The sequence below is a fragment of the Macrotis lagotis genome, chromosome 7 (assembly GCF_037893015.1).
Source record: "Macrotis lagotis isolate mMagLag1 chromosome 7, bilby.v1.9.chrom.fasta, whole genome shotgun sequence".
Lineage (NCBI taxonomy): Eukaryota > Metazoa > Chordata > Mammalia > Peramelemorphia > Peramelidae > Macrotis > Macrotis lagotis.
The window spans coordinates 213,428,199-213,442,617 of NC_133664.1; the positions used below are offsets into that span (position 1 = coordinate 213,428,199).

Here is a 14,419-nt window from a genome sequence, read left to right on the forward strand (position 1 = left end):
CCATTTATCAATTGGGGAATGACTTGTGATCTTATAAATTTGATGCAATTCTCTTATATATTTTAGAAATGAGGGGGCGGCTAGGTGGCGTAGTGGATAAAGCACCGGCCCTGGAGTCAGGAGTACCTGGGTTCAAATTCGTCTCAGACACTTAATAATTACCTAGCTGTGTGTTCTTGGGCAAGCCACTTAACCCCATCTGCCTTGCAAAAACCTAAAAAATAAGAAATGAGATCTTTATCAGAACTCTCAGTTGTCAAGATTGTTTCCCAGCTTTCTGTTTTTCTTCTAATTTTGGCAAAGTCAAAATCATTCATTTTGCAATTTATAATGTGGTCTAATTCTTGTTTGGTCCTAAAGTTATCCCTTTTCATAGATCAGATAGATAATTTTTTTGTCTATTAATTTATCTGTCGTATTGCTTTTTATGTCTAAATCCTGTACCCTTTTTGACTTTATTTTAGTATAGGGTGTAAGATATGCTACACTTTGTTTTTGCCATACTGTTTTCCCCACAATTTTTGTCAAATAGTATTTTCTTATCCCAGAGGCTGATGACTTTGAGTTTGTCAAATAGTAGATTACTGTAGTCATTTACTGCAGTTTCTTTTGAACCTGTTTTTATCCACTGATCCATGACTCTATTTCTTTCTTTTTCAAATTAATGCAATAAGCATTTATTGAGAGCTTAGTATAGCACTGTGTTCGGCACTAGGGAGAGAAAGACCATAATAATAAAAACAAGAAGAACTAATATTTATACAGCATAAGTGCTTTATAAATATCATCTCATTTCATCCTCACAAAACACTTAGGAGGCTATTATTATCCCTATTTTACAGAGGAGGAAACAAAAGCAAATGAGTTAAGTGACTTGCCCAAGTCCTACAGCTGATCTGAGTCTGGATTTGAATTCAGGACTTAATGACTCCAGACCCAGCATTCTTATCTTTTTGTGCCACCTAGACAATCCTACTCTCAAGAAGTTTATAGGCAGCTTATTTCTCAGTGTCTGTCAAACTTTGTAATGTGAGGTTTATTTTGCTTTCCTAGATCTGTAATTTTACCAGTTTAGAAGAGAGAATTCCTCTGTCAATGATGGCTCAGCACACTCTCTGCAATTTATCTGGGGCATCTTAGAGGTTAAATAACAGACTGAGGATCACCCAGTGAATCAGAAGCACAACTGGAACCCCATTCTTTCTGAAACCATCTTCTCCATTTCTTAGAAGTATTAACCCTTTCATCTCTGGAACGGCTGCTCTGAGCTCCCCATCTCTCTCAGTCCACTATTTCAAACAGGCCCCAGTCCTACTTCATTTGGACTATCTTCTCATCTTCTCATGGACAGGATGAAAATATCCTCATCCTTCTTGTTCACCCTTATAGTCTGGAATCATGATCCAGTCAACTCTTTCATTGCTTCTGGGAAGGGGGTATATATGTCATTTGACTCCCTATTCTGTTGAATTGTTTCAATCATGTCTGGCATTTTGTGACCCTATTCAGGGTTTCCTGGAGTGATTTGTGCCATTTCCTTTTCCAGTTCATTTTCCAAATGAGAAAACTGAGGCAAACAGGATTAAATGACTCATCCACAGTCACACAGCTAGTAAGTTATCTCAGTCCATATTTGAACTCTAAAAGAGAAATCTTCTTGACTTCAGGCTCAGCCCTGCCCTACTGCTCTACACAGCTGCCCTATGGCTTTCCCTATTTATTTTTTTAAAAGATTTTATTTATTTTGAGTTTTATAATTTTTCCCCTAATCTTACTTCCCTCCCCCCCACCCCCACAGAAGGCAATTTGCCAGTCTTTATATTGTTTACATGGTATATATTGATCCAAATTGAATGTGATGAGAGAAATCCTTTCCTTATAAGGAAGAAACATAAAGTATAAGAGATAGCAAGATCAGACAATAAGATATCAGTTTTTTTTCTAAATTAAAGGTAATAGTCCTTGGTCTTTGTTCAGACTCCACAGTTCTTTCTCTGGATATAGATGGTATTCTTCATTGCAGACAGCCCCAAATTGTCCCTGATTGTTGCACTGATGGAATGAGAAAGTCCATCAAGGTTGATCATCACCCCTATGTTGCTGTTTATAGTATACAGTGTTTTTCTGGTTCTGTTCATCTCGCTCAACATCAAATCCCTCCAGGCTGCCCTGAATTCCCAACCCTCCTGGTTTCTAATAGAACAAATAGTGTTCCATAACATACATATACCACAGTTAGCTAAGCCATTCCCCAATTGAAGGACATTTACTTGATTTCCAGTTCTTTGCCACCACAAACAGGGCTGCTACGAATATTTTTATACAATTGATGTTTTTAACCTTTTCCATCATCTTTTCAGGGTATAGACCCAGTAGTGATATTGCTGGATCAACGGGTGTGCACATTTTTGTTGCCCTTTGGGTGTAGTTCCAAATTTTTCTCCAGAAAGTCTGGATGAGTTCACAGCTCCACCAACAATGTAATAGTGTCCCAGATTTCCCACAACACTTCCAACAATGATCATTATCCTTTTTGGTCAATATTGACCAATCTGAGAGGTGTAAAGTGGTATCTCAGAAAAACTTTAATTTGCATTTCCTTAATAAATAATGATTTAGAGCAATTTTTCATATGACTATGGATTGCTTTGATCTCCTCATCTGTAAATCACCTTTGCATATCCTTTGACCATTTGTCAATTGGGAAATGACTTTTTTTTAAAATTTGGCTCAGTTCTCTGTATATTTTAGAAATGAGTCCTTTGTCATGAATGCTAGTTGTAAAGATTGTTTCCTAGTTTACTACATTTCTTTTGATCTTGGTTATAGTGGTTTTGTCTGTGCAAAAGCCTTTTAATTTAATGTAATCAAAATCATCTAGTTTGTTTTTAGTAATATTCTCCTATTACTCTATTTCTTAACCAATACCAGGCAGTTGTGATGACTGCTGCTTTATAGTACAGTTTTAGATCTGATGGGCCATCTTCCCTTATTTTTTTTTTCAGTTCCCTTGCTATTCTTGCCCTTTTTTTTGCTCCAAATGAATTTTGTTATTATTTTTTTCTAGCTCGGTAAAGTAGTTATTTGGTAGTTTGATTGGTATGGCACTGAATAAGTAATTTAATTTGGGTCGAAGTCAAGGTAACTGATGATAACTCTTTTTCCAGTGGATGACTTCGGTTGTTTGGTGTCTAATTAAGCTCTAATCACTCTACAACACATGTTTCAGCTGCTTTCATGACCACTGGAACAAATTATTTTCATTCATCTTTTCTACATGCTTGGGACTACCTAATTTAGAAACCCCTTTGTTGCTCTCAACTTGGTTTAGCCTCTGCTGCAGAAACAAGTTTCCTATGCACATTGCTTCTGAGCATGCTACAATTTCTTGAAGCCACAAATGAGAGTTGGATGAATCAGGTGGAACCCAGAAGTAAAAAATAACCCTGAAAAGGGATTGGCAGCTCTCACCAATCTTCCCTGAATACATACCATATCCCTCCAAGATTTAAGGTGCAAAACAAAGAGGAAAATCCAGCATATTTTCATGGTGAATCCAGTGCTTACTGTGCTATGTGACTTCTGTACAGTAACTTAGAGGTTCTTAGGAATGTGGTTTTTTGTAGAGACTCAATCAGACTTAAAGAAGAAACCCTGATCTTAGTTGTTTGCTACATTCAACTGATTATCTCAAACAAATAAATCTTTATAAAGCTAACAGTTACTGAATACTGTACCTGAAATGAAAACACCCCTTCTCATTTCATAATCACTATCTTTCTTTGAATGGAGATTCGAATGCTACCTCTTACAAGAGACAAATTCTGATTCCTCATTTCCTCCCCTACTTTAATTGTTCATACCCTTCCCTCTCAACTACTTTGAATTTACTTTCTCTATATTTTGTGTACTTATCTGTTGTTTCTCCCTAACAGATAGGATAGAAATTATATCCCCTTTTCCCCTGTGTATACCCAATCTCTAGCACACAGTAGGTGTTTTACAATGTTCATTGAATGAATAAATGTATACTTACCATATTATATTATATATAGTATACCTCTTAACCCAAGATCTCTTCTGCCTTCAAGACCCAGTTCAAGTGTGATCTCTGATTTTCCTGGGGACCCTGGCATCAGTGGATCTTTCCTTTCTCTGAATTTCTATAACTGGAATCTTTTATGTCAGTCACCTAACATTGATCATCAGAGTGCCCATCTCTAAACCAAGCACTGCGGATCAAAAAGGGCAAGGAGCTATTCCTATTCTCAAGGAGCTCAAAATCTAAGGAGGGAGACATCATGTAAACCATCATGTACAAACAAGATTCATACAAGATAAATTGGAGATAATCAACAGAGAGCAGGGGAGAGGAAGAGAATCAGGAAAGGCAGCTTGCAGATGATGCAACTTTACCCAAGACTTGAAGGAATCCAGGGAATCCAGGAAATAGAGATGAGGGGGAGAGTATTTTGAGTTTGAGAGAGACAGCAATCAAAAATTCCTGGAGCTGGGAGATGGTGGAGACTAGTATCACAGGATCAGACTAAGATTGGAGGAGGAGAGATATAAAGTATGAGAATACTAGAATGATAGTACAAAGTAGATTTTTAGAAGAACATAACTGTGCTATATTTACTGTTATTATATAAATGTAGTCTCCTTCAGTACCTCAGTTCCCCCATTCTCTTTAAGGATACAAAAGAAAACTCAAAGGACTTTGGATAATTCCAAGAATTCACCCATTTCTATTTATTTTATCTAATAAGGCAGTAATAGAAGCTTATTTGTATTAATTAACAGACTGATAAAGAAGATATTGTTTTCTTTGGTCTAGTGTGAAAAACTGTTTTATAATCTGATTGTATGACCTACCCAGGAGTGCTATCTGTCTGTCTGTCTATCTGTTTGTCATTTTTGGAATTGTGAGAAACACATGTCTACCTAATTAACAGTGTTTGTCACACTTTTGAATGGATAAATAGATGCAATATTCCTTTCTATAAACTGTGTTGATTTACCTAGCAGGAGGACCATTAGAAAGAACCCTGAAAATTCTTGCAACCATTCTGGTGACCATCAAGGACACTGCTCCCAGATTCTTATCATTGAGAACTTTTTTACAGCATGGCATAAAAGGTGATTTCACAAATTTAGAAATTTCTAAAGAGGAACTGAGAGAGCTGATATAGTTGCAGACCAGCACTTTTGTGATCTAAAATGAGAAAATTACAGGTTGGTCTTTAATATTATCTCACAGTTATTTTATTTATTAATTTTTCAGTGGGGGGATGGGCTAATGGGATTAAGTGACTTGCCCAAGGTCACACAGCTAGTAAAGTATCAAGTGTCTGAGGCTGGAGTTGAACTCAGGTCCTCATGACTCCAGGGCCAGTGTTCCATCTACTATGATACTTAGCTTCCCCTCACAGTTATTTTAAATGAAATTTCTCTTGCTGCTGGACTTTGTTGGTAATATATAAAAATGCTGATAATTTTTGTGGATTTATTTTATATTCTGCCTTTTTGCTAAAGTTGTTAATTATTTCAAATATTTTTTGGTTGATTCTCTAGCATTCTTTAAGTCTCATTTGCAGAGAGTAATAGTTTTGTTTCCTCATTGCCTATTCTAATTCCTTCAATTTCTTTTTCTCTTATTGCTATAACTAGCAATTCTAGTACAGTATTGAATAATAATGGTGATAGTGGGCATCCTTGCTTCACCCCTGATCTTATTGGGAAGACTTCTAACTCATGGTTTTAGATAGATATTACTTATCATTTTAAAGAAAGCTCCATTTATTCCTGTGTTCTCTTATATTTTTAATAGGAATGGATTTTATAGTTTGTCAAAACTATTTTCTGCATCTATTAATATAATCCTATGATATCCATTAGTTTTGACAAGTTAGCCTTTTATTGTGTATATTGTCTGTCTTATGTGCTTGAAAAAGGAAAGTCTCTTCTATTTCTGGGTGAATATTTGGGTAGGCCTAGGATTTTTCCAATCCTAGTGACCTTTCATAGGCAATTACATAAAGAGACTGAACTGTTTGATTTTAAGTGTGTTGTTTTTGATTACTGTATTGTCTTGGCCACTTTTCCTATATAAATTTTTTGTTTCTAAGCTAATGTAAAACTAGAGTAGTTAGCAGAACTCTATCAATAATAATATAAAGCTGATGTAATCCTCTATTCTGACTCGTAGCTATCATTATGAAATCTTCTGAATTCGCTTGGTGAATAATGTTCTCATAGCCAAATAATGACAAAGGTGGAATGGATAGAGTGGTCATTGATTATAAGTGCAATTGATCAGTAGTAAGGGTGAGATCTATTCTGTTTAGAACCAAACCCATTGGGACTTCTGTTGGCAAACTGGAAAAAGAAATCTCAGGAATGATCTAAATGTACTTGTTGAGCTCTGTTGATCCAAATGGCCATTAAATGGTACTGTTAACAAATTCTAAAGAGTAAAAGCCAGTTCTAATGCTAACCTCCCCTTCCCAATGTGAAATTATTTTCCATTATTTTAATAGGACTTGGGAAATTTATTATTTATTAAAGATCAATCCACTATGTAGTATTTGACCTCCAAGCTCCCCTAAGCCTTAAATTAAATTAAGCCTTAGGGGCAGCTAGGTGGCGCAGTGGATAAAAGCACTGGCCCTGGAGTCAGGAGTACCTGGGTTCAAATCCGGTCTCAGACACTTAATAATTACCTAGCTGTGTGGCCTTGGGCAAGCCACTTAACCCCACTGCCTTGAAAAATCTAAAAAAAAAAAATTAAGCCTTAGCTTAAATCTGTGACTTTGGTTGACCCTGAGAGATGAGATCAATCTTTTCATGTACCTATTGTCTCTTGATTGATCTTCCTTGTAGTCCCCTTTCTGGCCAAACTGGGAAGATAAACAGAGACAAATAATAGGAAATGTTTTTTATAAATAATTAAATGTCTTACTAGGTTCTTTTTTTACTTTTTTTAAAAAATTAATTAAGTGGAAGATAATGCTTCAAAATACTCTCAAAGTTTATTAGTTTTCTCTTCAGAAATGGATAATATTTTTCATCATGAGTCCTTTGGAAACATTGTGGATCATTGAATTGATCATAGTAGTTAAATATTCCACAATTGAGTATTATTACAATATTGCTGTGACCATGCACAATGTTTTCTTAGTTCTGTTCACTTCACTTTGCTCTAGCTCACAAAACTATTCTCAAATTTTTCTGAAATCATCCCTATTGTTATTTCTTATAACATAGTAGTATTCCATCACATATGCCACACTTGTTCAGCTATTACTCAGTTGATGGGCTCACCTCAGTCTCCAGTTCTTTACCATAACAAAAGAACTGTTATTTTTGTCAAAAAGTAATCATAAATACATAGCCTTTTGGGCTTAATATCTAATTTTCTTCATATTGGTTGATCCAGTTTACGGTATGACCTCTTTTTGCTTTTGTTTTGTCTGAGATCATGATTGTTACTCTTGTCTTTTTTACTTTAGGTGAAGCATAACAGATTCTTTATTTTGACTACATGTATATCTTTCAGTTTCAAATGTGTCTCAACATATTATTGGATTCTGGTTTCTATTCCATTCTGTTATCTGTTCTATTCCATTTTATGAGTTCATCCCATTTACATTCACAGCTATGATTGCTAACTTTTCCCTTCATCGTATTTTATTTATCATTTCCTTTTTCTTTCTTTTTTTTTTAACTCTGTCTGCTCAAAATCTATTTAGCTTTTGGTTACTACCTCCCTTAATCTCCTTTTCTCTTTTACTATCATTTAAACCTTCTTCTTGGTCTCTTCCTTTTCTACTTCTCTGTTGAATAAGATGCATTTCTATATCCAACTCTGTATGTGTGTGTGTGTGTGTGTGTGTGTGTGTGTGTGTGTGTGTGTGTGTGTCTTCCTCTTTGAACTTGTTCATATGAAAATGAGGTCCACGCATTGACCCACCACCCTGCACTCCTCATTCTGAGTTTCCCTTCTACTGAAATAACCCTTTCTCATGTGTCTCATTTTAGGTGTGATAATTTTCCCCATTCTTCCTCTCTTTTCTCCCACTCTATCAGTCATGTCTCTTTCTCATACTTCCATGCTTTTTTTTTTTGCAAGGCAGTGGGGTTAAGTGGCTTGCCCAAGGCCACACAACTAGGTAATTATTAAGTGTCCGAGGCCAGATTTGAACTCAGATACTCCTGACTCCAGGGCCGGTGCTGTGTCTACTATGCCACCTTACCTGCCCCTTTCCATGCTTTTCTTGAGATCATTGCAACACAATTAATTTATACTCATGCCCTTGTCTATGAAGATACCTTCGGACTGTCTTCATAAGAATAAAGTTCTTAGGATTTATAGTAGCAGAGATATAAGTGTAGTTTGCCAGTTCCTCTTCCAGCCCATTTTACAAAAATGAAACTGAGACAATCAAGGTACTAAGTGTCTGAGGCCAGATTTAAACTTAGGAAGATGAGTCTTCCTGATACTTGGCCCAGCATTCAGTTTACTACACCACTTAACTGCCAAAGTGAAGTAGAATAGCTGTAAAGATAAATGATGTTGAAATAAAGATCATTTCAGCTTATTTGACTGATGTAGCAATCAGTGTTGTCAAAGGATTGAGTGAAGGAAGAGGATTATCAACTTGGAAAGATGTAACTGGAGGTTGATATAAAACAAGATTTTAAGAAAGAAGCCAACTTCTGGACACTAAGATATCTGACTCTCCCAAATTCACCTCCAAACAACATAACACCTCAAAATGAATTCTGGAAAGTAGAACCAACAAAAAGACGGGGTGAAACAATTTTCCAGCCCAAAAAACAACTTAGAAATGCATCAGGAAAGGTCTGGCTCAAAACAAGGATTTTAGAGGGCCTACCTAGTATGTAATTTAATTATAGGTTTGGAAGAGTCATAGTTTATATATACATTTAAATATATCACATACAACTCAGGTCCAAGGATTAATTTATTGTAATTAGATCTGAATAATTTAAAAAGCAGGAAAATCTCAGCAAAGTTCTTTCTTTGTATTCCTGCTTTTGTTTAGTACTGGCCCTTAAAAATGTGAAGTAAATTAAGTATGTCTTTTATATCACTTTCTATTTCTTTTTAACAATTGCCTCTAGAGGGGTGGCTAGGTGGCGTAGTGGATAAAGCACCAGCCCTGGAGTCAGTAGTACCTGGGTTCAAATCCATTCTCAGACACTTAATAATTACCTAGCTGTGTGGACTTGGGCAAGCCACTTAACCCCGTTTGCCTTGCAAAAACCTAAAAAAAAAAAAACCCAATTGCCTCTAGAGTTAGGACTATGCCCCAAATTCAATCCAATCTCAAAGTTTCTTCTGTTTTCTTTTTAGAAGTTACTCTCCTGTTTCCTCAAAACTTTGTAATTTTTTTAGGTGACAGGAGTTTCATATGAGTTAATAATTAGAACATGTCCAAAACCGAGTTATACTAATGTTACCTTTCCCTGTCAATATAGAATTTCAGGATAACATTACAATTGTATGTGGGATGCCCTAGAAGTGTGATTTCATTGTTATGGGGAACATCCTGAAAGGAAATTCCCTTTACCTACTGATTGACACCTGCTCTTCAATTTATAGTCTTAGAAAGTTACCTGATGTATTGATAAGTTGGACGAATGAAGCATTTATTAAGCCCTTACCACATGCTGTACATACAAATATAAAAGCAAGATAGTTCCTACTCTCAAAGAGCTCTCATTCTATTATTATTATTATTATTATTATTTTAAATTTATTTTTTCTCAATTACATGTAAACAAAAATTTTTAACAAAAACCTTTGTTTTTTAAATAGTTTTTCATTCTGGATTCTCTCCCTTCTCTCCCATCTCCTTGAGAAGGCAGGCAGTTCATTAATATAGATTATATATGTGAAATCATATAAATCATTTCCATGTTAACCCTGTTGCAAAAGAAAACTCAGATAAAAAAACAAGAATAATAAAGTTTTTTTTTAAATAAGTATGCTTTTAATCTGAATTCATAATCTATCAGTTCTTTTTCTGGAGGTAGATAGCTTTTTTCATCATTGGCAGTTGATCAATTTTCCACTGTTGCTGTTAATGTCTATCAGAAATAGTTTAGTGTTTGAGAGACTCTGAAGGAAAATATGGGAGAGAAGAGGTTATTAGGTTGTCTAACAAACTGAAGGTCTACATAGTTTATAGACATACAAAAAAAAAACTGGATAGTAAGTATATCAGAGCCATGTCAGGAAACTGAATTGCCTTGAATTGTGTTAGAAATATTCGGAAGATCTGGAAAGACTGATGTCCTTTCTCAAGCTGAACTGCCAAACATTCAAAGTCTAATATAGAGAGCACAACTCTGATGAACTGACCATATTGTTTGAATGCCAAAAGTACATTTGCCCTAAAGGACTATTTTATTTGTATGAGAAAAATCACACAAAACATTTACATGGAGGTCAGAAGAATCAATAAAAAGGCACTCTCAGGGTCACTCTGAAGAACTTTGGAATTGATTGTGAGACATGGGAGATACATAGGAAGAACGTTCTATACTTATGAACAAAGCAGAATTGTAATAGCTCAAATGAACTATGAGATGCATATTTTAGATATCTCTACTCCAAATGTATAAATTGGACTATTTGTTCCTGACCTATGGTGGAGCCATTTGAGATTGTATTGGTCTAATCAGTCACAGTCAGACACACTGTACCTTGACCTTGATGTCATTTTGATCCTCTTTAAAAGACAACAACCAACTAGTTTTTCTCATTCACTTTACATCAGTTTGTGTAAGTCTTCCGAGTTTTTTCTGAAAGTATCCTCATCATTTCTTTTTTGTTGTTGTTTTTTTAGGTTTTTGCAAGGCAAACGGGGTTAAGTGGCTTGCCCAAGGCCACACAGCTAGGTAATTATTAAGTGTCTGAGACCGGATTTGAACCCAGGTATTCCTGACTCCAGGGCTGGTGCTCTATCCACTGTGCCACCTAGCTGCCCCACTATATTACTTTTTGATGTCATCAAAATCCCACAATGAAGACCATTTTGCACCTTACCTATTTATAAAGCTAACTCCAAACTTATAATTTTATTGTTGTTTTTTGATGTATCTCTCTCTTTATGACCCAATTTGGAGTTTTCTTGGCAAAGAGACTGGTGGGGTTTGCCGTTTCCTTCACCAACTAATTTTACAGATAAGGAAACTGAGACAAACATGGTGAAGTGATTTAAGTTCACATATTTACTATCTGAGGTCAAATTTGCACTCAGAAAACTGACCCTGACTCCAGCCAGGTTCAGTGTTCAATTGACTGCACCACCTAGCTGTCCTATTCATCATTTGGATTATATTTTTTGAATAATTTTTTGGCCAAATGTTCTTTCTGTATCACTTTTAGTGGGCAAATAAATGGAAGGAGATATTAAAAATGAAATTTATCTTAAAAACTTATATTTGGGATGATTAAATGGGGTCTTTGAAAGAATAACCATTTTATTTACTAAAATCTCTAAGTAACTGAAGAACTGAAGGAAAGTTCACTGAAGAAATATATTGTAGTAGTCAGTAAGCCAATCAAGTATTAAGTAGATACTGGGTAATAAACTTGAATATTGGAAAAGATGGATTTGGAGAAAGAGTTTCTATGAACAACTAGAGCACTAGACTTAGAATCAGGAAGATTTCTCTTCATGAGTTCAAATTCCATCCCCAGACACTTTACCCAGCCAAGTCACTTAACCCTGTTTGCATTAGTTTCCACATCTTTAAAATGAATGGAGAAGGAAATGGCAAACCACTCTAGTATAATTGCCAAGGAAACCCCAAATAGGGTCACGAAGATTCAGAAAAGACTGAAAATGACTAAACACCAACAGCAAGGTAGTATAGGGATGATTAGTCAATAGATATTTAATAAAATAGAAATGTGGTCAGATGAATTCATAAGTATCAATACAAAATATTTATATATGCACAATGAAAGAAACATATATACTCTTAAACAGCAACAGATTAGAGGTGGAAACCATGATACAATTTATTTTGTTCTGTTTATATTTCAGATGCCTTTGGTGCTTGATGAAGGATATTTCCAGATATGTCACAGACATTAAACTTATGCCTCCTAATATAAAAGATAAGATGATTAAAATAATGAGTTTTCAAGGACAAATTACAGATTCCAATATTAGTGAGGTAAGAATATATAAACCGTTCAAATTTAAACTAATTATATATTCAATTTAATTAGTTTATACTAAGAATAATAACTCTAAAAATGTACCAGAACATCAGTTTTTCCTTCAGCTCAGCAAAATGTTATTTGCTAAAGATACTCTTATAGTTCTCCCAGTTGTTTCCTTGATTCTTAGTCATCTTCACCTTATCAAGTTCATCAGTCTCCTCGCTTTTGAACCAGTGCCAAGCTTTTCTACCTCCTTCTCCCTTCTTCAGAACAATAATAACCTCTTCAAAGAACTCATATCCTTATGAGCCTTTTTCTTCTTAGATGTTCTATTTCTTTCATCTACTTAATCTATCCACTTTTTAAAAACATTAGTGAATAGTTGTGCCAGTGAATTCTGCAGAGCAGATGAAGAATTGATATAATGAAAGGGAACTACTCCTGTTTGGAGGAACCAAATTAGTGCATGTGTAGTAGTATTAAACTGGCAATAATATTTTATTTTTATTATTATTAATATATTTCCTATGGTGATATTCTTGGCAATGTTTTTCCAGAATGTATTATTAAATGAATATATAGTTTTTTGCATTTATTGAATAATGTTTTACTCAAATCTGCTGAATCAGATTCATGTTTTAATAGTTCTTGAAATTATATCTGTGCTTAAATATGCAATATAGACATATTTTTGACTTCAGAAATTACTCTCTTTTCTATTTTTAAAACTGGATAAAATATGACATCTCCCTAGAAGGAGACAGAAGACATGGGAAATCAAGTTTTAATCTTGATGAAATGGAAACTGTTACTTCCTTTTTTCATCCTGTTGTGAAAATTATGCCTGCAAAAGTGAAAAGCCAGTGAAAGTAAAAATATCACCAAAAGATCAAGGGTTTTTTTTCCTTTTATTAAAGATTTTATTTGAGTTTTGCAATTTCTCCCCCATCTTACTTCCCTCCCCCACCCCCCACAGAAAGCAATCTGTCAGTCTTTACTTTGTTTCCATGTTGCACATTGATCCAAATTGAGTGTGATGAGAGAGAAATCATATCCTTAAGGAAGAAAAAAAAAGTATAAGAGATAACAAGATCAGACAATAAGATATCTGTTTTTTTCCCCTAAATTAAAGGGAATAGTCCTTGAACTTTGTTCAAACTCCATGGCTCTTTATCTGGATACAGATGGTATTCTCCATTGCAGACAGCCCCAAATTGTCCCTGATTGCTGCTCTGATAGAACAAGCAAGTCCATCAAGGTTGAACATCACCCCTATGTTGCTGTTAGGGTATACAGTGTTTTTCTGGTTCTGCTCATCTCACTCAGCATCAGTTCATTCAAATCCCTCCAGGCTTCCCTGAATTCCCATCCCTCCTGGTTTCTAATAGAACAGTAGTGTTCCATGACATATATAGACCACAGTTTGCTAAGCCATTCCCCAATGGAAGGACATTTACTTGATTTCCAATTCTTTGCCACCACAAACAGGGCTGCTATGAATATTTTTGTACAAGTGATGTTTTGACCCTTTTTCATCATCTCTTCAGGCTATATACCCAGTAGTGGTATTGCTGGATGAAAGGGTATGTTCATTTTTGTTGCCCTTTGGGCGTAGTTCCAAATTTCTCTCCAGAAAGGTTGGATGAGTTCACAGCTCCACCAACAGTCTAATAGTGCCCCAGATTTCCCACAACCCTTCCAACAATGATCATTCCATCAAGGTTTTTTCAGAGCAATAAAGAAGTAAAATACCCCTTTAATTTGGTGGGGGAAGGAGGATTGTTTCTTAAAATGCCAAAGGTTTAAATATTCTCTCTTATAAAAATTATATTGAAATATCTGTGGAACTAATTATTTACTTTTGTATTATCCCAGTGAACTTTTTATTAATCTTTCTATCATTTTTCTTTATATTCAAGAAACTGAAAAATATTATTTCCCACATAAAAATATCCTTTGTAGCTTTTCTGTACTTTTTATGGAATCTGAACTTTGTTTTTCACATTCTAACATGACTTTTTTTCCCAAAAAGAGCCTTGCTAACTCTTAAAGAGAACAGATTCAGGGAATATTTTAGTCAATCAATCAGAAATCATGTATTAATTATGTGCTGTGTGACTGGTACTATGCTAAGTTCTGAAGAGGCAAAAGATAGTTCCTGCCCTCAAGGAATGCGTAGCCTTAACAGGATAGACAACAAATACATAAGATAGA

General features: G+C 35.1%; 1 protein-coding gene across 15 annotated transcripts in view; it reads left to right on the forward strand.

Annotated features, from left to right (window-relative positions):
- Nucleotides 1-14,419, forward strand: part of AMN1 (antagonist of mitotic exit network 1 homolog) — a 75,298-nt gene that overhangs the window by 8,359 nt on the left and 52,520 nt on the right. For 10 of the 15 annotated variants that reach the window (XM_074194769.1, XM_074194771.1, XM_074194774.1 and 7 more), the window contains 3 exons: nucleotides 1,054-1,612; nucleotides 5,026-5,139; nucleotides 12,084-12,216. In XM_074194769.1, coding sequence (XP_074050870.1) covers nucleotides 1,587-1,612; nucleotides 5,026-5,139; nucleotides 12,084-12,216 — 273 coding nt within the window. In that variant the 5' untranslated portion in view covers nucleotides 1,054-1,586. The other 5 variants (XM_074194772.1, XM_074194777.1, XM_074194770.1 and 2 more) reach the window with 4 other exon arrangements.